Source organism: Eremothecium cymbalariae, chromosome 6 (genome assembly GCF_000235365.1).
Source record: "Eremothecium cymbalariae DBVPG#7215 chromosome 6, complete sequence".
Taxonomy (NCBI): domain Eukaryota; kingdom Fungi; phylum Ascomycota; class Saccharomycetes; order Saccharomycetales; family Saccharomycetaceae; genus Eremothecium; species Eremothecium cymbalariae.
In genome coordinates this window covers 159,809-184,868 of record NC_016454.1, presented here as the reverse complement: position 1 = coordinate 184,868, position 25,060 = coordinate 159,809, and the positions used below count along the sequence as shown (strand labels likewise).

The window sequence follows — 25,060 nt, the reverse complement described above, 5'->3', positions numbered from 1 at the left end:
ATATTAATAAAGTTGACAAATAACAAAGGAAGAGTAATACTTTGTTTAGCTGTGCAGATCTCATTCATTTGAGCAATTAATCTGGTTGGCTATGGATAAGAAGATCAAGAAATTCCTTAAGGATGCTGTCAGGGTTGCTCCCAAGGTCTCTAATAAGGGAGAGTTATTTGAATTAAGGAATGGACTTGTTTCAAAGTATCCTCAAACTAGGAAAGATGCGATTAAAAAGACAATTCAGCAGATGACAATTGGTAAAGATGTGTCCCCATTGTTTCCAGATGTACTCAAAAATATAGCGACATCCGATATTGAACAGAAGAAATTGGTGTATTTGTATGTGATAAATTATGCGCAGACGCATCCTGAGTTGTGTATTCTGGCCGTCAACACATTTGTCACGGATGCACAGGATCCCAATCCACTGATTCGTTGTATGGCAATTCGTACTATGTCTATGATTCGTGTGGATATGATACTAGATCATGTTGAGGGTCCGTTGCGCAAGACGTTACAGGATGATAATCCATATGTGAGAAAGACTGCAGTGCTTTGTGTTGCCAAGTTATTCCATTTAAACAGGGAGTTGTGCATAAGTTTGAATATGATTACGGATTTGATATCAGCTTTGGATGATTCAAACTTGATGGTGGTTGCGAATACGATAGCTTCGCTAACGGATATCTACGAGATGGATTCCTCCGTTGTACCCTTACCATTGTTGATCCAGTCGCATATTACGCAGTTATTGCATGCGTTGAGCGAGTGCACAGAGTGGGCTAGGATAACAATTTTGGGAGCACTTGCTCAGTGTGATGCGAAGGATTCGATACAGGCGCAGGATATTATTGGTCGTGTAACTCCTCATTTGCAACATGTCAATCCTGCTGTTGTATTATCGTCTGTGAAAGTGATTGTGAAGAATCTGGACTTGTTGCCCTCTGAGTTACAGAAACAGCCCACTGATAAAGTTTCTACTGCTTTAGTATCTTTGATGTCCACCCCGCCTGAGATGCAATATGTCGCGTTGCGGAATATCAGAATTTTGCTGCAGAAGTACCCCGAATTATTGTCTAAGGAGCTACCCATCTTCTATGTTAAATTCAACGATCCTTTGTATGTTAAGTTAGAAAAGTTGGATATTATGGTTCGGTTGGTCTCGACTTCTAACTTAAAACAGTGTAGCTTGCTGTTGGCGGAGCTACGCGAATATGCAATGGAATTTGAACCGGAATTTGTATTGAAGGCAATTCAAGCAATATCTCAATTGGCTATAAAGTTTGCCTATGCAAACGATTCCACTAGTGCCACCAAGTTTGTTACAAAGGCTCTAGATATACTCTGTACATTATTGCAAGACCGTGATACTTTTCAAGACGAATGCCTGGTTTCGATCTGTGATCTCTTGCGGTACGATTCGCAATTAGCTAACCTGCCATTACCAATAGTGTCATCATGGACAGATGCAGATTCTCACCTTGTTACTGATTCCGGAAAGTGCAACTATATCTGGATGCTAGGCCAGTATCGGTTCCCCAACGCTGAGGAAAAGTTACAACAATTCATTGACACTTTCGCGCAGCAAGGTCATTCCACTCAATTATCTATTCTGTTAACTGTTGTGAAATTAAGCAGACAGCTTCCTGATACTACTCTTCAACACGTTTTAAAGCTTGCAACCACTGAGACCCAAGATATAGATATCAGAGATATGGCTATGCTTTATTGGAGGTGCCTTTCATTGCCAAATGCAGACAAACTGGTAGAAGATCTTTCTAATGCAAAGTTACCACCTTTAACAAGTACATTGGACCAGTTTTCTCCAGAACTACTCCATAGTCTGTTGCAAGAATTATCAACCCTTTCGTCTATATATTACAAACCCTTATCTCAGTTCAAACGCCGTACTGTACAACACAGTTCTGTCCAAGGTAAAGCCCTAGATGAATTGACTTCTATGGCACATGCAGAAATAGCCAAAAATTTAAACAGCGAAACTCTGTTGGATCTAGATAGCGATTCAACAAACGTACCCAATGCCAATATCAAGGGTGGAAGCGCCCTGGAAGAATTGAGTGATCTTTTTAATTTCACCGGCGACTCACTGTTGGACAAACCAATGCAAAAAATGACTATACAGGAAGGCAAACAAGTGCCAGCTAATGGAAGTGCAAAAGATCTCATGGATTTGTTCTGACTATATACCAACCTAATTTTTTGTTTTGGCATGAATAAAACAAATATATTTACTATTTCCAGTATTAACAGGTGTCGGAACAGACACACATATATAGGTCATAAAATGAAAGTAACAGCATCATCATCATAAGTCATATTGCCATAAAACTGTTCCACCATCTGACTTTCGTATCATTACGGAGTTTTAGGTAGTTTCTCCTTACTATTCTTCAACTGCTGTTCATAAATCTCGATCTTCTTCTCTACTATCTTGTCCCTCTCGGCATCTAAATACTTGGAATCAGTTTGATAGAATAGCAAACAGTCGGCCATCTTCTTTTTCTGGGGATTACATGTTGGGAACACTCTCAAACCATTTACCTTCGAACAGTCCACCATTTCTTTGACATATTCCCTGCATTCATCATAGGCGAACTTCTTAAGGTTAAGTCTCGCTTCCCTCTCTTCAATGGGAGCAAGAACCCATATTGGAAGCTTGCGCGACACAGTTTGCTTATTATCAGACATGTTCCATATAAAAACAACAACTATAACGTGTTACTTAGTCTCTTTATTACCGCTGACCCTCTATTATTGGTAGAGAATTGTCAGAGATAGTGATGTTTTATAAGAATCCGTGTTTTATGATTGTGATTCGGAATTTTCAGAGGGCCCAAAAACTTTTCAGTTTCTGCTAGTTAAACTGAATATTAAGCGATACAAGACGTCAGAATATAGGATTCACAGCTCTATTAGGCGGATATGTTTGGTCCATTTAGGAGCTCCCAGCCATTGTTAGGTGGGTTACTTTGGAAAATTCCATGGAGAATGTCTACACCCCAGAAGCAAAGACAAAGAAAGCGTTTAAAGGCTGTCGATAAGGTGCTATCCCAGCTAAACCTAGGCTTATATATAAAATCTGCGATAGAAAAGAATCCTGCAGCTACGGTAACTGAACTGCTACATGTTAAGAATTATAAATACAACGGCATAAAACAATTAAATACGCTGAATGACCCTTCTGTGTTCCCATCTGAAAGTCAAATGTCATACAAGGACAAATATACCATTTTTAACAGGTACTCCAAGCAGTATAGAAAAGGTATTCATAAGGTTCCGAAGTGGACCAAGGTTTCAAACAGGTCAAACCCCAAGAACTTCTGAATCCATCTGATTGTTGTTTCTTCCATCAGAATTAGTGACTTTTTACAATAAAAAAATGATATATATTCCTGTACATACTAATCTACATCTCATTATTATTATTATTATAGACGGTCCCAAACGTACTTAGTTCTGAAATAGGGACTGAGAGAACTATCTTCGAGAGTGATGGTATCGATGCCTGCGTTATCACCTCTTTCGATTAGCGCTTGGTTATGTTCCGTGTCTAGCAAGACACCCAATGATGAAAACAGTTGCAACTTTAGCAAGTTGGTCTGCACTTCCGGGCTCTGCAAGGCCTTCTGAGTTTCTTTCTCTATATCTGCAATACTCGATGCAGTAGATATGTCGGAAGATTGAAGCAGCTGCGACATCCCCTGATCCAATTCGTTACGGATCTCTATGATTTGATTCTCCAGCTGTTCCAGATCCTTAGATAATGTGATGAGCTCTTGAGATTGCATCAACGTATTCAGGTGTTGGGATTCAGATGCCTGTGTAGCTCTTATAGCATCCATTGCCTTCGACCGTTCATTTAGCTGGCTCTGGAGAAACGAGAGCTCCTGTGCGCTTTTTGATTGCAATTGTTGGGTACGATGGGAAATCCGCTTCAGGTTTTCTTCACTAGCACTAAGTAGCTGCAAATCATGAGATATAGAGAAGTTTTGTCTAGTTTGACGGAGTAATTCTGCTGGATTCTCCAGCACATCTGCTGCTGTTCCATTGGATGGCATTTAGATGTATAGTCCTCTGCCTACCTTGGCTTTGGATGTTGTTGATATTTAAGATAAAATTAGTTAAAAATCGTCATTACAAAAGGCCCGTCCGATATCTCTAATCAACTAACGAATTCAATGGCAATCAATAATACACCAAAGAACTCAACTAACAAGGAGGAGACGATGGATCAAGCTAAGAAGCGGCACTATGCACAGCTGGCACAACAATTGCAGCTGCTACAAAGTAACTTAGAGACTACGGCGAAGCATGTTGAGGTTATGTCCTCACAGTGCAACGAGCACTTGGTAAATAAGCTAGGTAAAATACAGGCCTCGTGGTTTATCGGTGGGAATAGATGCTTTGAACAGGAGATGTTGGGTAAACATTAAATTTAATTACAGATTCATTAGCTTGTTATATATATATGAGGAAAATATGTTGTTATGTAACATTAATGCGATGATGATGATGGTGATGGTGATGGTGATGGTGATTGATGCCTCCAACTAACTAGGTGGATCTTTTCGGGGCAGATGCTGTGATGGCAGCCGCAGCTGCAGCTGCCTTTTTGCTTTCCTCACGTTCTTTACGCCTCTGTTTTCGAGCTTCAAACTCATGGCAACCGTCGAAATCACCTAAATTTAATGGTTCTGGTTTAGGTAGCTCGTGGAAATAGAAACTTTTCAATGCTTCTGTTGCGGAGAATCGCTTCTTTTGATCGTACAACAGCAAACCCTTGGCTAGTTCTTTGCAGTTTTGTGTCGGCAACACACCAGCAACTCGCTCATCGAACTTGTTAGGGTACTGTTCCTTCTGTTGCGGCATCATCATAAACCACCAGGGCATTTCAAACAACGTCGGCCACTGTTCCAGGGTCGGGGTGCCCAGTATCTGGAAAATACATTTTAATTGTTCCAGTTCATTAATGCCTTGGAACAAGGCATTTTTCAAGAATAATTCTACTAGAAGACAGCCACACCCCCACATATCCACCTCTGTACCGTACTTCGTCGTGCCCAGTAATAGCTCAGGTGGCCTGTACCATAGGGTGATTACTCGGTTCGTATAATCAGGCTCTTGTTTCATCTTTCGAGCAAGCCCAAAATCTGTAATTTGTAAATTGCCCTTGTTATCAATTAAGATGTTAGAGCCCTTAATATCACGATGTAAAATCCGGTTTTCATGCAAATACTCCATTCCCTTTAACAATTGTCTGAAAAGATGCTTACAATTGGCTTCCGTAAACCGGATTTCTTTGTTCATCAAAAGTCCACTCAGATCGTTATCTGCATATTCAAAGATCATGTATACCGTCTTCTGCCCCTCACACATGATCTCCGCAATTGTACTAACATTTTCATGTTGGCAATGTTGTAGTAGCTTAATCTCACGGATTGATGTTATAGGGAAGCCATCCCTCTCGCTTTCTAGTCGAAGTTTCTTTAATGCAACGAGTTTATTCGTATATATATTTTGACATTTGTAAACTTTACCATAGGTACCCTCTCCTACTTGAGTTATCCGCTCATAACTAGACTCTAATGAATGTGTATGTGTCACAATAGTAGCTGGGACTCTTAAAGCTGCGGGTCCCGACGGTGGTGGAAGCGTTGGTGGATTCCCGTTATTATACCGAGACATCTGTCTTGGCGCCCTGGGAGGCGCCCTGTTGGTTTGGAACCGTGACTGCTGCTGTGCAGATGATACACTGCCTCCAGTTGAGCTGCTATACCTTGATGTAGTGGATGTTTGATTGTGATGGTGAGGCCTCTTATTCGGTGAGTAGTAATCCCCACCACCGCGACGTTTGAAGCTCCCATTTCTCTTCTTGCTATTATAAGACATGGTATCCAAGGTTATGTGAATAGAATACGCTTATATTAGGCACTGGGAATAGTGGCAAGGAGGGGTTTTAACAATGGAATATTCAGTACAATTTGATCATATATCGATGTCTTCAAAGTTATGAAAAACATCAAGTTTCCAGAAAATCTTCCATTGAAAAAAAAATGTATATACCACACTGAACATCTAAATCTAGAAAGGCAACATAAGTTGGCCAAGTTATTAGTCTTTTCAAGATCCAGAACGGACGTTTATACAGCTAGAGAAAGAGGTACGGTGAGCGTAGGCCGATTATCGTTGTTATTTGCGTTTTCCAGTCCTTATAACAGAGATGGGACGTTGATGCAAGTTGGCAATCCAGTTGGAGCTTAACAATGAACGAAAGGAGACGTATGCATAATCTGCTGTCTCCAGTAGATTTCGTTTACAATGCCTTTTCGAATAAGTCTATAGTAGTACTATTCCTAGTAGATGCTGCTCGTCAGCCATCCCCCCATCTTGGCCCCTAGTGGATTCTGCACCACCCCCTCTGTCCTTGCCACTTCCTCAGCTCATTGAACTGTACCATATACATTCATTGCATTGGGCTAACATATACCACTACACAAAAGGCAGCTCTATGTAACAGTATATCGTTATAATAAATACTACAAAACCTCAGCAGCCCACCCCGCCGCACGATAGAGGCTTCACAACATTAATAAATACGTCCCCCCGATCGCCGTGAGAGCCAGCACCGCATACCCCGTCCTATACACACCCTTGAGGGTCAATTCCTTCCCCATATCCCAGATCAGGTGTCTGATACCGTTACCAAAGTGAAACGCAAACAAATAAGCCCCAGCCCCCTTGACAGAGTAGTCCGCCCAAGTGGGCACCTTGTTATGATACCACTCAGTCAACTGCTCTGTGGTAAGCCCAAGATCCAGCAGCGAAGAAAACCCAAATGCAATTGTAACAGCATAGAAACCAAATCCCATTAAAACACCACTAATACGGTGCAGCGATGACAAATACCACGTCAACTGCGGTTGGAAGATAGTCAAATGTGGCGACACAGGCCTATTCCTACGCTGCGCAATCAATATTTCATTTGACTGTACCGTAGAGGTCTTCTGTGAGGAGAGTGCTCTACGCACACTGATCCGTCCCAACGTAGAGGGCCTCGTAAAATACTTTACACTCGTCGCAATCATCCCTGAAGTCTAACCGGCTATTATATCTGGGAGCTACTGTACGTACCAGACTACTATTCCTCTCCTTCTAAGCTATACTTCTAGCGCTATGTATGACTTATATCCAGAATAGTAGTTATATATATGCCGGAGGTCTCTCCACCGGGGGTTTTCATTGGGAGGATGGTGATCACGCTGCTGGCCGGAGCGGATCGGGGCCGAGTGGGTCACGTGATGTGAAGAGAGCACCGGCCCGGGGCGAGAGCTGCAGACAGGAAAGACATCGGGGAGCAGGGACACGAATGCGAGGGCGGAGGAGCCGGCGGGGGCCTAATCCATGCGATTGAGTACGTCTGTTAGTTTGTTCATAAGCATGAGGTCTTCGGGAGCCAGGTCGTCCGGTGGGAAGGCGACGGCGGGGATCGAAGCAGGTTTGTGGGAGGGTGACAGGGGTTGGGAGCCTGTTCCGAGCATAACATCCTTGCTGGCGTCTTTTAGGACACGGGCGGAAGCTTCAGGGGTTGTGAAGGGGTTGTTGGACACAACAGCGGTAGCTGTTTTCCTGCGTTTGTAGGTGCTGACAAGGATGGACTCGATAAGCGGCATAGAGGAAGGTTGGGGGGCAGCGCCAGGCGGGCGTTGCACGCCCGCCTGGCGCTGGAGCAGCCGTGAGTAGACATCTATTTCCTGTTTGAGTTTGGTGATGATGTTTTTGAGTTTGTCGTTTTCCTGCTTCACAGAATTGTATTCCATTTGAAGCATATCTTGAGAATCTTTCCGTACTGAACCGTTGAAGCCCCCATTTGGTATTCCAGCCCTCTTAGGAGTATGCATTGCCATTGCAGCGGTGGTTCTACCCGTTCTTGTGGCGGTAGCAGCTGTAGAAGACAGATGGGAAAGCTGCTGCTGCTGTCGTAGTTTATCCGGATTGGCAAAATTATGTTGCTGTGAAGGATGCTGATTGTTGTTCATGATGCCATCAATGGGTCCCTCGCGAAATATTTGGGCGTGACAGGGGAATACGCGGGACTGGATGGTACAGCAGATGGGCTGGTCGACAGTGCACTTGGGCGCTTTGTTATATCGTGTCGCACTCGAAAGATTGGAATGTATGTATGTATGCTTGCGAATTCAATTAAAATATGAAGTCTTTTCCCCGGACGAGAACGGGCTGAATCCGAGATATATATCACGATGAACGGGTCACGTGTATGTCATGTGATATACACGTGACATATTTCCCCTCCTCAGCCTAAAACGAGAAAGAAACCCGTCAAGATACTGGATTAGATGGGTTTAAGCAGGATGGAGCACCAGGTTTATAATCTACCTACACGCTAGGCGGAGGGATAACCAACCGACTTATACGTAGAGGAACTCTAACAAAGGGTATCTAGAGGTTTCTTTGGAAGAGTCTTCTATAAGCGCAGTAGATAGAGCAGAGGATATTATACAATGTGGACGTATCTGTTTGGAACAAGGAATGCTAAGAAGAAGGAGCTGCCTAAGAAGGCGATTTTGGATTTAAGAGAGCATATCCAGTTGCTTTCGAAGAAGCAGACGCACCTGCAGACGCAGATTAGCGCCCAGGAACAGAGCGCAAGACAGTTCTTGGGTAAGGGCAATAAGACGATGGCTAAGAATGCTCTTAAGCGGAAAAAGATGTTTGAAGGTCAGTTGGCGAAGATCGACGGACAGATGGAGTCATTGGAGCAGCAGCTATATTCGATAGAAAATGCAAACTTGAACTTAGAGACTATGAAGGCGATGAAGCAAGGAGCCACGGCGATGAAGCATATCCATGATGGGTTGGATGTTGAACGGGTGGATGAGACGATGGACGAGATCCGTGAACAGGTGGAACTTGGGGAGGAAATCAGCGATGCTATCTCCAGGCCTTTGTATACAGGTGTGAACGATATAGACGAAGAAGAATTGGACGAAGAGTTGGACCTGTTGGCCCAGGAGGAAGTGGCCAAAAAGGTAGTGCAGCCTGGTGCTGCTACGTTGGAAGGATCTTCTTCAAAGAAGGTTTCCTTACCGTCCGTGCCCACCGGCGAGCTCCCACAGCATGAAGCGCGCGGTAAATCTGATAGTAGGAACAAAGAGAGTCAGGAAGAGGATGAAGATGAGAGAGCATTGAGAGAGTTACAAGCGGAGATGGGGCTGTGAAAGAATGTGCTGCTTTTTTCGCTCGGTGGTTCAGCGGCTACTGTTGTAGAATAGCTGTGTTTTAGCAGTACATATTCAGTTAAAGTATGGAGAATATATTATTAACATTAATTAGTCTACCTGTTGTCGATGTTTTTGCAGTTGTAGGTGTGTAATTGTACCTATAATCCAATGAAAAACTGCCGTCCGAAGGCTCAGCCACCGTGTAGTGTCAATCAAGAATATATTTGAATGGTGGTGTAAGATGTTCGCAGGAGGTACTTGAGTGGTATTATTTTAATTTACTAATACCCAAATTAAAAAGAACACAAACAAAATGGCAAATATTTTGACTGCCATCCAACGGTTGCTGCTTATTCTATCAAAGTATTTTAGTAACTCCCTTTGCGCGCCAGAGATATTCATGTCAATATCGTCGACATTTGCATCGATCCTCTGTATAGTTTCCCCCTGTTCTTGAACCATATGCGCTAGTTGTTGGAATAAGTTTCCTACTTCTTGAATTGTCGACTCGATCGTTTCTACCGCACGATTCCGCTCTTGCAAGTACTGTTGGTTGGCATTTTGCTGTTCTTCTAGAAGAAGTACACTCCGCTCATCGGGCAGTGCCAACTGGTTTGAACCATTAAGATGCTCGTTGAGGTTCGGTTCTTCGTCGACTACATTGCTCATAAAAGGATTGGCATTGTTGTATGCAACTATTGAACCTCCCGCTGCCATGCTGGTAGCCGCAGCAGCCGCAGCCGCAGCACTATTATCGCTGCTTATTCTCTCCAGCCTATCTCTATTAGCCATCTCAAGCTTCTGGCGTGCCTCCAAAACACTTTTAAAATCGCCACTAATATTCTTCATCTTCGTACTTAGAAGATTCACCACATTCTTAGTATGCTGTCTTGTCTGCGCCCCCCCATCACCTGCACCCTGGAGGCCATTCGCCGCAACAGAGTGTCGAGAAAGCTCCATCATCTCCTGTTCCACAGTGTAGATTTTATGCTTAATCAAATATGTCATCTCCGCTATCTCAACTGGGTTGTCATTAAACATCGGTTTCCTCTTGGCTAACTGAGCCAACTTTGACAGCAGCTGTGCTATCTTTGCGATGTCATGTGAAATATGTGAAGCACGTTGCTGGAAGCTGGACTTCCTTATCGGTTGCAAATTACCCTCATTGTTAACATTGTTCTGACCAGGGGACTGCCTTGCATGTCTCTTATTATAACTTGTCACTGAACGTTGAAATTCCAAAGTGCGATTCTTGATATCCATTACTAATTATCCTAATGATTACCTTGCCCTAATACTGAAATAGTATTGTAAAAAGTCTCCTATCCTAATACCTTCCTTCCTAACCAAGGAAGCCTCTTCGTGTCAATAGTTATATCTCTGTATCTTACTGACTTACATCACCAATTCCAACAAAGGACCCAATTTAGAACTTGAGCCCACTAGGATTGCTAACCTGTTACCCGGAGTCACCGCAAAATGACTAAAACTACATAGGCAGTGATAACTAGGCTATGGATAGATCAAGGAGTCCGTGCAACACCATCTGATGGAGTGTAATCCAGTCCAGATCACCCCTTTTTGTAGTCTATATGTATTATAGAGGCATAAATTTGCTTGTCTAAAACTTATGTGTTCACCGCTCAATACGCAAGAGGTTTCTTCACAACAAAGCGGCAAATATCAAAATGTACAGAAGAGTTAAAATAATGAACTTTTTGTCGGGAGTCTATACTATCCCATATAAGTATTGACTACAAATACCAGACATATGTATCCCAGGGCGTCGGCCAGAGAGGGGGAGGTTAGAGCTTAGACGAAGCAAAATGGCGGACAACACTGTCAATCGCTTTGGCAACATGCTCTACATTCTTATCGTTTAAGCCTGCAATGGAAATCCTGCCGCTAGATACGAGGTATACTGCATGTTCTTTCTCCATACGTTCCACCATTTCTTTTGTTAAGCCTGTGAAGGAGAACATGCCACATTGTCTAATAATGTGGTCCCAGTTACCAGGTGTTTGGAATTCCACCAACTTGTCATGCAGAACATGTCTCATCTTCTTAATTCTGTTTGACATAGTGAGCATGTCTTGGTGCCACTGTTTAGTCAATTCTGGGGTGTTTAGCACTTTGGCAACGACCTTGGCACCGTATGCTGGAGGGTTGGAAACCTCGGAACGGGTTATTAAGTTCAACTGGGACAATAGCGCCATCTTGAGCTTAGCCACATCCGCAGGGTCCTGCCTTGGTACCACAATGTGGAACACACCGACTCTCTCCCCATATATCCCTACATTTTTGGCAAACGACTGGCATATCAAAACCGGGGTGTTGTGGGCCAATTTCTTCAACCCTAGACGCACTGCAAATGCATCCCTATCCAAGTCACCCGTTGCAAACCCTTGGTACGCAACATCAAATAATGCGACATGGCCCTTGGACGCGATAGCGTCCAAGATCATATCCCACTGTTCTGCAGTAGGATCCATACCAGTAGGGTTATGCGCACACGCATGCAAAACAAAAACTGAACCGCTGGGCGCATCATTGATCGCCTTCAAAAACCCCTCAATGTCAATCGACTTAGTAATACTATCCCAATATGGGTAAGTCGCCGTTTCCAACCCCTGCGTCTTACTCAAAGCATAATGGTTCGCCCACGTAGGACTAGAAAAATACACCAACGACTTAGGCAACGTCGCCAACAAAAGTCTCATCGCAAGATGCAACGCCCCAGTCCCAGACAACGACTGCACCGACACAACTCTGTCCTCGTCCAATGCCTGCGAACCCTCGCCCAGCAAAACCCTGACGGCCGCAGTCGTCAACGGTTGAAACCCAGAAATACCCAAGTACTCGTGGTCATAATTCTCGTCAGAACGCACCCGATCCTCCGCAAGCTTCACCGAAGGAAGAACCCACGGTTTCCCGTTGTTATCCCGATACGCACCAATACCCAAGTCAACTTTACACCCTCTATCATCCTTCATATACCGCAGCCGCACATCAAATACAGCATCCGCAGGCAATACAGCTAAACTATGAAACTGATCCAAAACCATCTTCAAATACAATCAAAATCACCCTGACAAGTACAACTCAAACTAGCTTCCCTAAACGTCCTGTCTTTTATGACTCTTCAGTTTTCCAATATCCCACTTTTAAATAAAAAATTATTTCCAATTTTTCAACTCTCCCGAAACGGCTACCCAGACATACCCATCCGAGCATTCTCTAGAACAGTTTGTTGACGAACATTGGTTTCCCAACCATCCCAATGTGTCAAAGGCATGATCTCTATCTAACCATATATAGCCTTATCCCCCTCCGATTGAATCAGCTTTGCTAGATAATCTCCCCCGCCCATCGCCACCCACACAGTGCCCCCCTCGTGTCCAACTGACACATCCTACTGTATAAGAATACCCACTAAACTATCCCTTCCGTTATATAACGACGAATCCTAACGCTATGTAGCACTACCCTCCCCACATCCTGTTGCAGACGGGTCCCCTCATTTAAAAAGCCGGGTTTTGTTGGGCAATGTCGGGAGGGAAAGAGCCCAAGTGATGAATGCTAGGGGAAGCGGATGTTGTACGACATGCTTTTTAAATGAAGCTCGCGAAACTCAAACCGTTTCTACAAGATCAAGTTGTCTCTGTCAGTACAAGGTACAAAGGATACAAAGGGATATATATACTTTGAGGTGTGTTCAAGTCGTGGGTACCAAGCAACACAAATGAATTCGAACGTTTTAGAAAAACTAGAATATCTTGATCAAACATCGCATTTTCTAATAAATGACAGCATGCCTTTGTCGTCGTTGATCAACACCCCTTATAGAGTGTACAAGTCGTTTTATGATGCTATAGTGACGCAGTATGTTACTTCGCTAAGCAATCCGGAGCTGTTGCCTTTAAATACGGAGACGTTTGTGAGTTCTGTGGGGTATTTCTTTAGTAGTTATGCTGTGGGATGTTTCTTTATTGCGCTAGTTTTGAGCCGGTTGTCTGCGATGTCGGGTCTTCGGTCCAATACAGTGAGGACGAATATTCCAAACTGGTCGCGGATTATGCTTCACTTAATTGCTACTTTTACTATTATATATGGGTTGTTTGGTGTTTTGGTTCAGTATGAACCTGGGGTGATTGCGGAGAGTTTTAAGCCTAAAGAGATTGGGGCGTTTCTACCGGAGACATATGTAATATTCACCTTATCGCATTGTATTGAGACTTTCCTTTCTATCACGACGAATGGCAAACCTCTAGAGGAGTCTGATTATACGATATTTGAGCTTTCAGCGCAATTTTATGGCATGACAAAGGGTAATGCTACTGTGCACGAGTATGGGCCGGACTGTGTGATGGCTCTTATGGGGCGTTTGATCATCCACTTGGTGGAAGTGTTCAAAAAGCGGCATTGGAGGTTATGTTGTTCTACACTTTTAAACATGGGCTTCATATGGGTTTTAGCCCGTGAAGTCCAGCAGCATGGGTTGGGCTCCCTATCGCTTTTCACCAAGTGTAAACACTTCCCCAAGTTCTTTTCTGTGTTTATCATTGTCGTGTCCATGGCATGCTATATGTTGGCCTGTATTGTCAGATGGAATCCAGGCCACAGCACAGAAACTTCCTCGGTAGAGGACTTGCAGTTTCATTCGTTCGTAAGCAACTGGTTCAAGAACTTGAACCTCACGGGAGAGGAAGAGTTCAGCAACACAGTGATGAGATTGGCCGTTCTGCTCTGCAACCCTGACCATTACAAAGAACATGGGCTACACAGAGAACTCCCGTCTTTGACGCCTGCAACGTCGCTACACAAGAGCTACATGATTAGCAGCTATATGAATAAGATGTCCAAAATGCCTGATACAGTTGCAGGAAACAGAAAAACCGTCAACTCACGTTCCAGGTCTTTCGCGCTCACAAGACTCTACTGGCTCTTTGGTGTAATTTCAGGCTTGCTAAAGCGCTTCAGAAGCCTACTAAGGATTTCGTCAGGGACATCTCATGAGTATGAAAACAAACAGAAGAGCACTACAAACTTCAATGATTACGTCAATGAGAAAAACTACACCAATTTCATGACCGCAGAAAATGAAGATAGATTTAAGTTCTTGTTGCCAGAGGAAGATAGCTCAAAAGACTATGTGACTGATGATTGCGAAGAAATTGACGATGAAGACGAAAACGAAGATAGTGACGATTTACTATACGATGATTCCGAACCTGAAAGTGAAGACCTACAGAATGTCCTTCAAGAAGTCATCTCGCCACAAACCATACTAGAAACGATCCGTTCTTCCCCTCGTGACCTAGCTTGGCATTTGTCAATGTGGACCATACTAAACTGTGAGCTTTCTTGCGATAAAAGGTTAACTAGATCGCAGTACGCGAACATGAACGAAAAAGCTATAATGAATGAAGTGATACTGCAGCGTCGTTTGGAGCTCCAATCATCATCTTCAAAAAATGTAAAGGACCCCATTGATGAAGATGAACTTGATATGGCCTGCGTAGTTTGCAAAACAAATCAACGCAACATCGTTCTCTGGCCTTGCCGCTGCTTTTCTCTCTGTGAGGAGTGCCGCGTATCGTTAGGATTGCGAGGGTTCAAGACGTGCGTCTGCTGTCGCGCAGACGTTCAAGGGTATAGTAGATTAAACGCCGTTTAATTAGCTGACACTAAAATATTAACATTACATAAGGTCATTAGCGGGTAGTAAGACTTCCTCACTCTACTTGGTATAGGTAGCAGTATTATTCTAATGGAATATTTATTGAGAGTTGAGTTTAAAACAAAATGTGACAGTGAATGGCGACGCCTTTTGCTGTATCTTCTTGGTGCCCTTGTGAAGGTCAGATCACTATGTCCGGGTAACACCTAACTCTTCGTTTCTTTTTGTTGGGTTGGAATTGGAAAAACTATAAAAGGCTCGAAGAAATGAGATTAAAGGTGGACTGGTGGTAGTGCCCACTTAGTTTCAAAAGCTTTTCTTATAGACCTCGTAGACCCGAAGTACCTAAGATGTACGGAGTAGTGGGATGGAGAAACTTATCCTTTCGGAGTAACTTTCTTTTCAGACCTTGCTATTGAAGCTTAGCTACTCCCGTCTTTTGTTACAGATCGACGCTCGAGAGGCAGAGTCTCAAGAAACTATATGTCGTTCAGGCAGTTGGTATACTTCTCCTCTGTCATTTATGATGGGGTTTTGAGTCGTTGCTAGCTTGGGCAAATATTGGTTATTGCCACTTTTGTGGATGAGACAGAAGCAGCCCCGTCGACGGGTAGAAACTTTAGATTAAGTAGAATGCACGATCTTGAGCTCTCTGTGTGCCTGGCATGCAGATTGAGTTCGGTCGTCTTAGTTGTCGTTCTACCGCAGTATATTCCTAGACTCTGTGTAGGTCTTATGGGCCAGTTGTCACTTGGGTAAAACCATACTGCAGACATCTTTTTTCTAATTATATGTATAATCTCGGGAGTCTAGTGCCGTTTGTTTGATTGTGTTATTATTTACCTGTTACTGTTATGTTCAAAAACAGCTAAGTTCAGTTACTTCTATAGAAATGGGTAGCAGTTATACGAAGGTTTACTTTCAAACTCTATACACTGCTACCGGTCTTCCTTCTTGGTATTGAGAGTGTTGCGAAGGGAAAGAACTACTTAAATTATCCATATACCCACACAAATACAAAAGTTTTGAATGATGGTTATACGTCATAAAAAATCAATCTTGTGGATTAATCGTCGCACAATCATATAATATATATATGGGTGGATATAGAACGGTAAAGCGGAATCTGTGAGAGAGCATATCCTAGTGATGGAATAAACGGATGGGGTTTTCGATGTAAACCAAATCAAAGGAATCAGCAGCAGCAAAAACAGCCTTGTCCATTACGGAACCAGAAGGAGCAGCAATGTATTTTACACCAGACCTAGCAGCTCTGTAGACATTGTCTGGGAATGGGAAAAAGGCATCTGAGGATAAAGCGACATTGGTTAACTTGGATAGCCATTCTGTTCTTTCTTCAGGGGATAATGGTTCTGGGATTTCTTCAAACTTCGAGTTGTATTCTGATTTCTCAGGCTCTTCGGTTGGAATTTGGTTGGTAACATACAAATCGATGGTATTCGACTTTTCTGGTCTTTTGACGCCCTTGGCCCATTTGAAGGCTAACACTTTTGGATGTTGTCTTAACCACCAGTTATCAGCCTTATCACCAGCCAATCTAGTGCAGTGGATTCTAGACTGTTGGCCGGCACCTAATCCGATGACCATACCGTTCTTAGCGTAACAAACTGAATTAGATTGTGTGTACTTTAGAGCTAGAGTAGCTACAGTCAAATCGACAATTGCTTGTTCAGTCAAATTTTTATTTGCAGAAACAATCTCCTTAAATGAAGATTTGTTAATGATGGCATCATTTCTCTTCTGCTGTAAGGTTACACCATATACTTGCCTAGATTCTAGAGGTTCGGGGGTGTAGTTAGGATCAATTTGCAAAATGCAGTACTTGCCAGCCTTCTTCTTCTTTAAGATTTCCAAAGCCTCTGGCTCATAACCCGGAGCAATAACCCCATCAGAAACTTCCTTGGAAATTATCATTGCTGTAGGAACATCCACTATGTTAGATAAGGCAATCCAATCGCCAAAGGAAGACATCCTATCAGCACCACGGGCTCTGGCATATGCACAAGCCAATGGAGATAGCTCCTCAATTTCAGAAACAAAATATACTTGCTTTTCAACATCTGACAAAGGCAATGCAACAGCTGCACCAGCGGGGGAAACATGCTTGAATGATGCAGCAGCAGGTAAGTTCAAAGACGCAGAGAGCTCCTTGACTAAAGGCCAGGAGTTCAAAGCATCAAGCAAATTGATATAGCCTGGTGATCCTGATAAAACCTTAAACGGCAACTCCTCCTGCTGAGCGGCAAAAGCCTGTGCAGGTTTTTGATGTGGGTTCGCACCGTAACGCAAGGGCAATTGAGAAGTGCCTTCAGAGTACTGTTTTCTGAAAAAATCAGAAATCGCTGCATCGTAATCTGCGGTATGTTCAAACGCCTTCAAAGCCAACTTATTCCTCAATTCAGTGGTAATCTGTCCCTTGGACAATTCATTCAAAAACTGCGGATAGTCTTTTGGATCAGATAAAATCGTCACCCGAGCGTGGTTTTTAGCAGCCGCCCTCAATAACGTCACCCCACCGATGTCAATCTCCTCCACAGCTTCAGGAACAGTAACACCAACCTTAGCAACCGTCTCCTTGAAAGCATACAAGTTACATACAACAAAATCAACCTTCTCAATCCCTTGCTCCTTTAGATCCTTCTCGTCCGATTCCAGATTCCTAGCGAGAATCCCCCCGTGAACCGCTGGATGCAAAGTTTTCACCCTGCCTCCTAGCATCTCCGGAGCATGCGTAATGGAAGAAACATCCTCAACTGTAAACCCCGCCTCGCGAACCATACGTGCAGTACCGCCCGATGCCAAGATCCTAACGTTATTCTCAGCCAACCCCTTGGCCAAATCAAGCAACCCTGTCTTATCATAAACTGATAAAATCGCCGTCTTAGAGTATCCCATTTCAACTCGTATCCTATCTTTCTTTGACTTCAAACAATAATAATAACAAACAACAACAACGATGGTAATAATAAAATAAAAAATTAACAGCTAAAAAACCTCAAACAGTCTCTACCTTTCTCTCTTTATATTATAACTTTTATACTAACAGTTTCAACCCTATAAATAAAATCTCTGTATTAAGTTTTTATAATCTAATAAATTTAGGGAGAACAAAACTAAAATCGGTCTTTTTTTTTGATTTTATATTAAAAGTACCTTCTAAAACTTCTGCTTTCTACTTTTGATATCGAGAACTTTAGAACGTTTAACTCAAACAGCTGTGGTTGATTGCTTTAATGCACCAACTTCCTCGAACAAACAAATACTGTATAGGCTACGAATCTGGCTAATGTACTTTGCAGATTGAAGTAGATATATAATATTCTCGTAAAATAAATATCTAGTAATTTCCTCAAGAGAAAGGGTAAAAAAAGGTGAGTGAAGTTAAAAAAGAAAAAAGTAGTTTTTAGATTAAAAGTGAGGGCAAGCATCACACAGTGTAGCAGTAGCCATTGACGCTGGTCGGGTTGGATGGCGGTGGATAGCTGTGTGTGTAGTAGTGTTAAGCATTGTGTATTCAATGTATGTTGTACAGTTTTTAGTCGTGGCAGCAGGATGCAGAGTCTGCTGGAGTAGGACGCCGCAAGAGGGGAGGTGTCCAGGGCGATAAGTTCCAGGCTGCTGTCGTCGAGCAGAACCGACGCATGCATACATGGCGTTACAGGTGTATAGGTCGAGTCTCAGAGCTGGGGGCTCTGAGAGGGCAAGGGAGAGGTCAGAGGTCAGAAATTAGAAACTATACAAGTCAGGTAGTCAGTTGGATGGTCAAGTCAAGTTTTAATGGAGAAACCCCATAATTATATTATTTAGTTTTTGTCAGTTATATCTATCTATTTGGATTTTTCCAAGATTCCTGTGGGGGACCGAGATAGAAGATGTAGATGGGGACGTCATGAGGATCTCTAGCATGCTTGCAAAAACGAAGCAGGATGCGGTGTGTGCGTCGTCCCAGATAGTCCAATTTGGTAAGCATGACAGGGAGCAGGAGGGAGCTTTAAAAAAAACTTGATTGTGGTGTTGGAAAGGCAAATGTACGTAATATATAGATAGATATACACAGTTCAGTATACGAAACCAGCAGCAACGCGTATCAAGCAGATTATTTTCTGTATCTCCACAAAGACAAGGTGTTTTGTCTCTTCCAGGTCTTTCTTCTACCAGCTTGAGTGTTGTGGAATTTGTGACCCTTGTTGATACCTCTGGACTTCTTACCAGTGGAGGTCAAGCCTCTGGCTTCACGGTGCTTGTGGACTGGGTTGGCGATCCAGTTGTATCTGGCATCTCTTCTAATAGCCTTGTGAGATGGGTCGACCAAGATAACTTCGAAATACTTGTAGGTGGAATCTTGGTTAATCCAGTAAGAGTTCAAAACCCTCAAGTTAGCAGCTCTTCTGCCAACTCTCTCTTCGGCAGTGGCTCTCAAGGATCTTTGGTACTTCAATTGGTTAACACCTTGGTTGGTTGGCTTACCGTAAGTAGCACCCTTTGAAACAGGTCTCTTTCTGTTACCACGTCTGACTCTAACACGGTAGATGACAAACCCTTGCTTGGCCTTGTAACCCAATCTTCTAGCCTTGTCTGGTCTGGAAGGTCTGGATGCTCTGTGGATAACATTCTTTTGTCTGTATTCCCAGACTCTGACTCTCTGCAAGAATCTCAAAACATCAGATTGCTTCTTTCTTTGCAATTCTTCTAAATACTTGTAAGCACCCATCCTTGACTTATTTGATTCGAATTCGAACTAGTTTCCACTCGACGACTGTCCTTAGTAGGATGCACAAGATAACAAATATTTCACTTGGAAGAGTATTACAGTACTGCTGGAAAATATTTTAAAAAGATCAGTGAAAAAAAAAAAGAAACATTACGTTTATTCGGCGTTTTGAAATTTTTTTGCTTGGGGTATTTTTCAGCACGCATCCCGGACCATATATTTCCCGGTTACCCGCTCTTTATCAGAAGTCGGCAAAATTACTCGGAACTTAGGTCTTTTCTGTTTATCTCGTTGATTTTCTTCTCCCGGGTAACCGTTTTCCTCGCTCGAAAAAGTTCAATCTAATGACGTGAGGCGCACACGCATACCTATTGTGTTATGCGTCGTACGTGTGCCTCGAGAAAACGAGGATCCATTGGGTTTGGCTGGACTTCTATTATGGTAAAGCCCGTAGGCATCCGCTCCTTTCGAACATCATCAGTATTCAAAATTATTCATCTGGGCAGGTGCGAATTTTGAGAGCGTTAATATTTTAGGAAATATATAGGGATGATAGATAGATAGGGATGATAGATAGATAGGGGCGCTATAAGACAAAGGGGCATGTTCTGCCCCCAGAGCTCTCCAGAGTGGTGGCATACATATACATCCACACGGACTACGGAAACTGGTTACGTATAGGAGGTTGTTTGGCGATGGAAGGGTACAGGGCACCAGGAAACGGGCAGGAGGTAGATACACACAGTTGTTGTATGAAGCCTGTTGAGGGATTTGCATTCCTGGAACCAGCTTTCGATATCGCTGCAAAGATCGGTCTGGACCCTTTAAAGGCTTGTAGCGGTCTGGATTGTCGGCGCTATAGGAACCCAAGATTTTTTCCACCGGAGAACATGTGCATACTTGATATGCTCGAGTATGTAGTTTATGTATATTATACCGCGTATATAGATGCGTAGGAGAAGGTGCGTGCGTTATGCATATGCCGATCGGTCGGATTTAAAAGACGTCATATCACCAGAGGACGCAAGAAGATGCGACGACTCGCAACAATGTTCAAGGACAACGAAAACACAATTGCAATGCGAACATGAAGCAGCGACGTGGGCAAGAGTGTTTTTTTCACTTGCGCAATGATCTAGTGCGATATTACTGCACAGACGTCTCTCTACACGCTTTCAAGCTAATCATAAAGCCAAATAGCCGTATATATGAAACGTATTTCCGCGTATCAGTGCGTTTAAGGGGATGTTCTTAAAAAATTATACGTAATATATGTAGAACTTAACAATTGAAAGGGGAGAGAGGGTATGGGCGAGAACAAGCAAGAGGGTGAGAGTGATAATACGACGAAGCAAAACGCAGATTATGTGGTTTTTTTTAAGTTCTGGGCATGTGGGAAATGGTGAGGAACGGCTGTTGCTCAGAGATGCAGTAGGATTGAATTTTGGATGATGCATCATCGTGCATGCGTGAATGCGAACATCTATAAATTTCTAAAACAGGTCTTTCCTTGTGAAAGCGTAGAGCATCGATTCAGAGAAGAGTACATATATCGCAAGATTCTTAATGAATGCCTTATATTTTCGGACCTCCAGACCTATAATCCAAGAGAATATACTATTGATATACATACAGTAGAGACAGTGATTTTACGCAAGAAACTTAAAGCATTAAACCTTTTTAAGGAACTAAAACGATCAAAAGAACCACACGTTTAAAATATAAAGACCAATCCATATATATATCCTATCACTGCAAGGAATGACTAGTGGGATAATTCAAACTGACACAGGTTCGTTGACTACTGCCTCTATGGTTTTTGAATTTTCAGACGCCACCACGGGCGCAAATTCAGTATCCTTGTTGTCACTTGATGATGGGCAGGTCGACTCTTACTACAGTAGCATAGGAGCTGGTATTTACAGCTCAGCTAGTACCAGTGGCTCCAAAAGTTCAGATGTAACAAGAAGCATAGGAAGTGTTAACACACAGACGGGTCCAACTAGTGTAAATGCGATGCCATCGAACAGCGCAAATTGGAAATTTGGAGGCGGCTTAGCATTGTTTATGTTTTTGGGGATGTTGCTATGATAATACAAGAAAAATATCAATAATAATACTTATTTATTACATTGGTTGCAGTGCTTAATTTGAATTCTTGTTTTCCTTACGGCTGTTTTACAGGGGGAATGCTGTTGTTTTCATTCTTCAAAAAGAAATCCAATGGACTGCTAAACTAAACTAGACTTTTAATTGATCTTGTTCATTTAATGGTAAAAACTTTTCTGGTTTAGAGAACCCAGGGGAAGATCAACTTAAGGAACAACCGAGGGAGGAAGGGGACGGGACGAAAATGTAGTGTAACAATGGCATTCGAGATTATCTGAGCATATAATATTTAATTTCAATATATATCGAATAATTTTGCCAGTAAGCATGGAAGCAACCAAGCAAGCGCCTAGCACTTCGAATAGAAGAAGTCATCAGTTGCCCCCATTATCTGTCTCCCAATCTTCCCAAGAGGGTTGCGATTTGACTTCCTTGATCATCTTGGCACTGATAAATTGATTTTTCAATTTAAAAATTGCGCAACAGATATTATGTAAGAAGGAGGAGGAATCCTCCTTCTCTACAGTCACCACATAGAATAGGTGCTATGTTCACAATCCGTACGTACTGTCTTGCGTGCTGAGTTAAAGTCCTTCGTCCTAGTACTAGAAAACTAATACCCTATTTTTATTCCAATTTCACCAACATTTCGTTAACCCTCATCGCTACAGTCCATTATGCCACATCTACAGAGAGCCTTTTTAACAAATAAAACACGTATATATATTTCCTTCGGAATATCCGCTATCCATATTGGCTCTTCTGCGTTTTCTTTATCTACAGTAAAACCATACAGTCCTTCGCACACGAGCCATAGTCCGGCTGGCTCGCCACTTTGAGAAACCTCCAAACCTCGGAAGCAGGCGTTACAGAAAATAGCTTCGTCGCAATACTCCATACAGTTACGCATACCGAAAAATTCTCGAGCGAGTAAACTTCTTCCTGAAAACTCGAGGCGTACTGATATTCCCTTTTTTAGACAGACATATAGAGTCCGCGTTTTTCCCTACTATAATTAATGTAGAGTTTGATCTGGAATCGTCTAAGTCCTCGCAATATAGCAGCACCGTTAAAGTGTCGTACACCCTTGTTCGGCAAAACTTCGCTAGTTTGGTAAATGACCATTCGGAGCTATATTTCGAACCAGCTTTTTGCTTTCCCTATATATGTATATATGTAACCAGCAGACCTTAAGATGATATGGGGGCTCCATCACAAACCCAATTTCCTCTTCCAAGCTGATCTGGTGCTTAACCTAGTCAGGCGAAGGTTTTCGATTGGGGAATAATTAGATAATACAATATCTCTGCTCTACTTGTAGCTCTTGATTTTTGAAATTTTCCTTTAGTACAGGCTCAGATGGCTAGATAGCTAAAAACTTGCGATGAGGCGTACACAGAAGCGACTTTGATCATTACGACTATATGCTGGCTATGTATAATCTATCGAACGCCCAGGTTTTTCGTATAGATGATCTGCACCGTCTTTTGCTACTTTGTTACGCACGCGAATTGTGAGGCGTGGCCCCCTTCAGCCTCAAAAGGAAAGCAGTTTTTAATTTGTATGCTAAAATTAAATGTACAGATCTACTATGTACAGCCATCAGAACGGTTGTATGAAAAAAAGTATAAATATACTGGCTACATTAACTGCAGAAGTGGGTAAGTGAGAGTGGGCAGCAGTGCAGAGTTAGTGACTTTTCGTTGAGGAAGCCACAGTGAATCGATAATATAAATAATAATACCTAACAAAGATGACCACTGTCGTTACCCCACATGTTTTTCAAAGAGCTGTCGGTGACACTTCGATCATTGGTACCTTGGTCATGGAAAGGGATGTGTCCGCTTCCAGTGTTTCCGGTAGTACTAGTTCTGGTGTAAAGTCCACCGAATCCACAAGTACCGGCTCAAAGGCTAGTACCTCTGCTACCGCTGCCACCACCGGCAGTACCAGCAGTACCAGCAGTGGTGCCGCCTCCACCTCAAGTGGTGCTGCTGCCGGTATGGCCGTTGCCAACCCAGTCTCCTGGAAGTTCGGAGCTGTTTTGGGAGCTGTTGCTTTCGGCTTCTTCGGTCTAAGTTTGTGATTGGTTATTTTTTAAGACCATCATCCGATCATATGGCTCCAGTGGTCTATTGATCCCTTGGTCGCATGATTGTGGATTCCATTAGGTAAGATTTTTCTACGTATTTCGTATAGGTTAATCGAAAGTGATATTTGCGCGATTGTGCCATGTCTACTCTCCAAGGGGCTGGGGTGTCAGTGCCGCCTCCCTCCCCTCAGGGGTTGTTTTCCAGCCTTCAGGTGTTTGTGTAGTATGTATGTAGTGTTTAGTCGAGCCTTCAAGCGTGTTACAGCTGTGCTTGACTTGCGGTTAAAGAGCGACGTGCGACTCGTATGTGCTCCGTTAACAATGAGGCTGCAGTTGTCCTCTGCTCGAGGCCATGCTCCGAAAGGTCAGAAGACCTGGGTGGATAAAGAACATGCTGTTACTAACACAGAGAAGAAAGCACCCATTTGGACCCACATTTGAAGATAGACGTCTCTATTACTATTTGTGCCAGGTCCTATGTCTAACTTCTTTGTTGAACTATGGGAAGGCATCTTCCAACCCGGCCCCACGCCGCAGCTAGTCATCGCAACACACGTTTCTTTCACTTCACTTCTATCATTGCTGGCTTCCCTCCTCTACGTCACCCGCAATATACACGTCGCTGCACTCTCCCTCATTGCATTATTCCTCTGGATAACTGTCACATGGTTTATAAACGAGTTTCAGCACGCTGCCACCACCAATAACGACAAAGACCACCGCCCCGCCACGGAGGACGGCACCAGTACCCAAAACTCACCCATCCCGCCCTCTATATCCTACACTACAGCTAATAGCACAACAACCTCGTCCAATCCCAGGCCAAGGGCTCTTTGATACTGCATAACTCCTACTACATAGCCTCTTTCATCTTCGTTGCTAGTGACTTGTCGCCCTACATTAACCAACCAATTAAATAGCTAAATACATAAAACGCTTCTGTGCTCGAGGAGTACTTCCAATCGCTCACTAACATTTTGTCCTCCAACTCTTGGATTGCCTCGTACTATCTAACACATGTTGTTATATGGTTGGATGAGTTTCAAACCAGAGCTGTCTCTGCGTGAACCTCTCTGGGTTCAAACACTTTTCAAAAAAGCATCTTCGACGATCCGCAAAATTAAAGTTGAAACCTGCCTTTGCAAAGTGGATATAGTCAAACTGCATAAAGCTATTCTTAGTCTAAAATTTTA

The 25,060-nt window shown here is 43.0% G+C and overlaps 16 protein-coding genes across 16 annotated transcripts; 7 read left to right on the top strand and 9 right to left on the bottom strand.

The window, feature by feature from the left end:
• Positions 1-91: 91 nt before the first annotated feature.
• On the top strand, positions 92-2,194 carry APL2 (Apl2p; the record flags this gene model as incomplete). Its single annotated transcript, XM_003647262.1, has 1 exon — positions 92-2,194. One exon carries the CDS (start codon positions 92-94, stop codon positions 2,192-2,194), a length of 2,103 nt encoding a protein of 700 aa, XP_003647310.1.
• A 176-nt stretch (positions 2,195-2,370) lies between these two features.
• On the bottom strand, positions 2,371-2,703 carry CMC1 (Cmc1p; the record flags this gene model as incomplete). Its single annotated transcript, XM_003647261.1, has 1 exon — positions 2,371-2,703. One exon carries the CDS (start codon positions 2,701-2,703, stop codon positions 2,371-2,373), a length of 333 nt encoding a protein of 110 aa, XP_003647309.1.
• Positions 2,704-2,937: 234 nt separating this feature from the next.
• On the top strand, positions 2,938-3,339 carry MRPL31 (mitochondrial 54S ribosomal mL60 domain-containing protein; the record flags this gene model as incomplete). The annotated part of the gene is made up of 1 exon (XM_003647260.1): positions 2,938-3,339. The coding sequence occupies one exon, from the start codon at positions 2,938-2,940 to the stop codon at positions 3,337-3,339; it is 402 nt and encodes a 133-aa protein (XP_003647308.1).
• Positions 3,340-3,443: 104 nt separating this feature from the next.
• Positions 3,444-4,073, bottom strand: SPC24 (kinetochore-associated Ndc80 complex subunit SPC24; the record flags this gene model as incomplete). Its single annotated transcript, XM_003647259.1, has 1 exon — positions 3,444-4,073. The coding sequence occupies one exon, from the start codon at positions 4,071-4,073 to the stop codon at positions 3,444-3,446; it is 630 nt and encodes a 209-aa protein (XP_003647307.1).
• A 120-nt stretch (positions 4,074-4,193) lies between these two features.
• On the top strand, positions 4,194-4,448 carry HSK3 (Hsk3p; the record flags this gene model as incomplete). The annotated part of the gene is made up of 1 exon (XM_003647258.1): positions 4,194-4,448. One exon carries the CDS (start codon positions 4,194-4,196, stop codon positions 4,446-4,448), a length of 255 nt encoding a protein of 84 aa, XP_003647306.1.
• Positions 4,449-4,569: 121 nt separating this feature from the next.
• On the bottom strand, positions 4,570-5,904 carry CTK1 (cyclin-dependent serine/threonine protein kinase CTK1; the record flags this gene model as incomplete). Its single annotated transcript, XM_003647257.1, has 1 exon — positions 4,570-5,904. The coding sequence occupies one exon, from the start codon at positions 5,902-5,904 to the stop codon at positions 4,570-4,572; it is 1,335 nt and encodes a 444-aa protein (XP_003647305.1).
• A 689-nt stretch (positions 5,905-6,593) lies between these two features.
• Positions 6,594-7,100, bottom strand: SDH3 (succinate dehydrogenase cytochrome b subunit SDH3; the record flags this gene model as incomplete). Its single annotated transcript, XM_003647256.1, has 1 exon — positions 6,594-7,100. The coding sequence occupies one exon, from the start codon at positions 7,098-7,100 to the stop codon at positions 6,594-6,596; it is 507 nt and encodes a 168-aa protein (XP_003647304.1).
• Positions 7,101-7,409: 309 nt separating this feature from the next.
• On the bottom strand, positions 7,410-8,051 carry Ecym_6090 (uncharacterized protein; the record flags this gene model as incomplete). The annotated part of the gene is made up of 1 exon (XM_003647255.1): positions 7,410-8,051. The coding sequence occupies one exon, from the start codon at positions 8,049-8,051 to the stop codon at positions 7,410-7,412; it is 642 nt and encodes a 213-aa protein (XP_003647303.1).
• Positions 8,052-8,534: 483 nt separating this feature from the next.
• On the top strand, positions 8,535-9,251 carry SNF7 (ESCRT-III subunit protein SNF7; the record flags this gene model as incomplete). Its single annotated transcript, XM_003647254.1, has 1 exon — positions 8,535-9,251. One exon carries the CDS (start codon positions 8,535-8,537, stop codon positions 9,249-9,251), a length of 717 nt encoding a protein of 238 aa, XP_003647302.1.
• A 276-nt stretch (positions 9,252-9,527) lies between these two features.
• Positions 9,528-10,517, bottom strand: SED5 (t-SNARE syntaxin; the record flags this gene model as incomplete). Its single annotated transcript, XM_003647253.1, has 1 exon — positions 9,528-10,517. One exon carries the CDS (start codon positions 10,515-10,517, stop codon positions 9,528-9,530), a length of 990 nt encoding a protein of 329 aa, XP_003647301.1.
• A 542-nt stretch (positions 10,518-11,059) lies between these two features.
• On the bottom strand, positions 11,060-12,319 carry AAT2 (aspartate transaminase AAT2; the record flags this gene model as incomplete). Its single annotated transcript, XM_003647252.1, has 1 exon — positions 11,060-12,319. The coding sequence occupies one exon, from the start codon at positions 12,317-12,319 to the stop codon at positions 11,060-11,062; it is 1,260 nt and encodes a 419-aa protein (XP_003647300.1).
• Positions 12,320-12,996: 677 nt separating this feature from the next.
• Positions 12,997-14,931, top strand: ASI1 (putative ubiquitin-protein ligase ASI1; the record flags this gene model as incomplete). The annotated part of the gene is made up of 1 exon (XM_003647251.1): positions 12,997-14,931. One exon carries the CDS (start codon positions 12,997-12,999, stop codon positions 14,929-14,931), a length of 1,935 nt encoding a protein of 644 aa, XP_003647299.1.
• A 1,146-nt stretch (positions 14,932-16,077) lies between these two features.
• On the bottom strand, positions 16,078-17,850 carry ADE17 (bifunctional phosphoribosylaminoimidazolecarboxamide formyltransferase/IMP cyclohydrolase ADE17; the record flags this gene model as incomplete). The annotated part of the gene is made up of 1 exon (XM_003647250.1): positions 16,078-17,850. One exon carries the CDS (start codon positions 17,848-17,850, stop codon positions 16,078-16,080), a length of 1,773 nt encoding a protein of 590 aa, XP_003647298.1.
• Positions 17,851-19,051: 1,201 nt separating this feature from the next.
• RPL15B (60S ribosomal protein eL15) lies at positions 19,052-19,666 on the bottom strand (the record flags this gene model as incomplete). Its single annotated transcript, XM_003647249.1, has 1 exon — positions 19,052-19,666. The coding sequence occupies one exon, from the start codon at positions 19,664-19,666 to the stop codon at positions 19,052-19,054; it is 615 nt and encodes a 204-aa protein (XP_003647297.1).
• Positions 19,667-23,528: 3,862 nt separating this feature from the next.
• Positions 23,529-23,861, top strand: NCW1 (Ncw1p; the record flags this gene model as incomplete). Its single annotated transcript, XM_003647248.1, has 1 exon — positions 23,529-23,861. The coding sequence occupies one exon, from the start codon at positions 23,529-23,531 to the stop codon at positions 23,859-23,861; it is 333 nt and encodes a 110-aa protein (XP_003647296.1).
• Positions 23,862-24,344: 483 nt separating this feature from the next.
• PKR1 (Pkr1p) lies at positions 24,345-24,704 on the top strand (the record flags this gene model as incomplete). The annotated part of the gene is made up of 1 exon (XM_003647247.1): positions 24,345-24,704. One exon carries the CDS (start codon positions 24,345-24,347, stop codon positions 24,702-24,704), a length of 360 nt encoding a protein of 119 aa, XP_003647295.1.
• Positions 24,705-25,060: the final 356 nt, after the last annotated feature.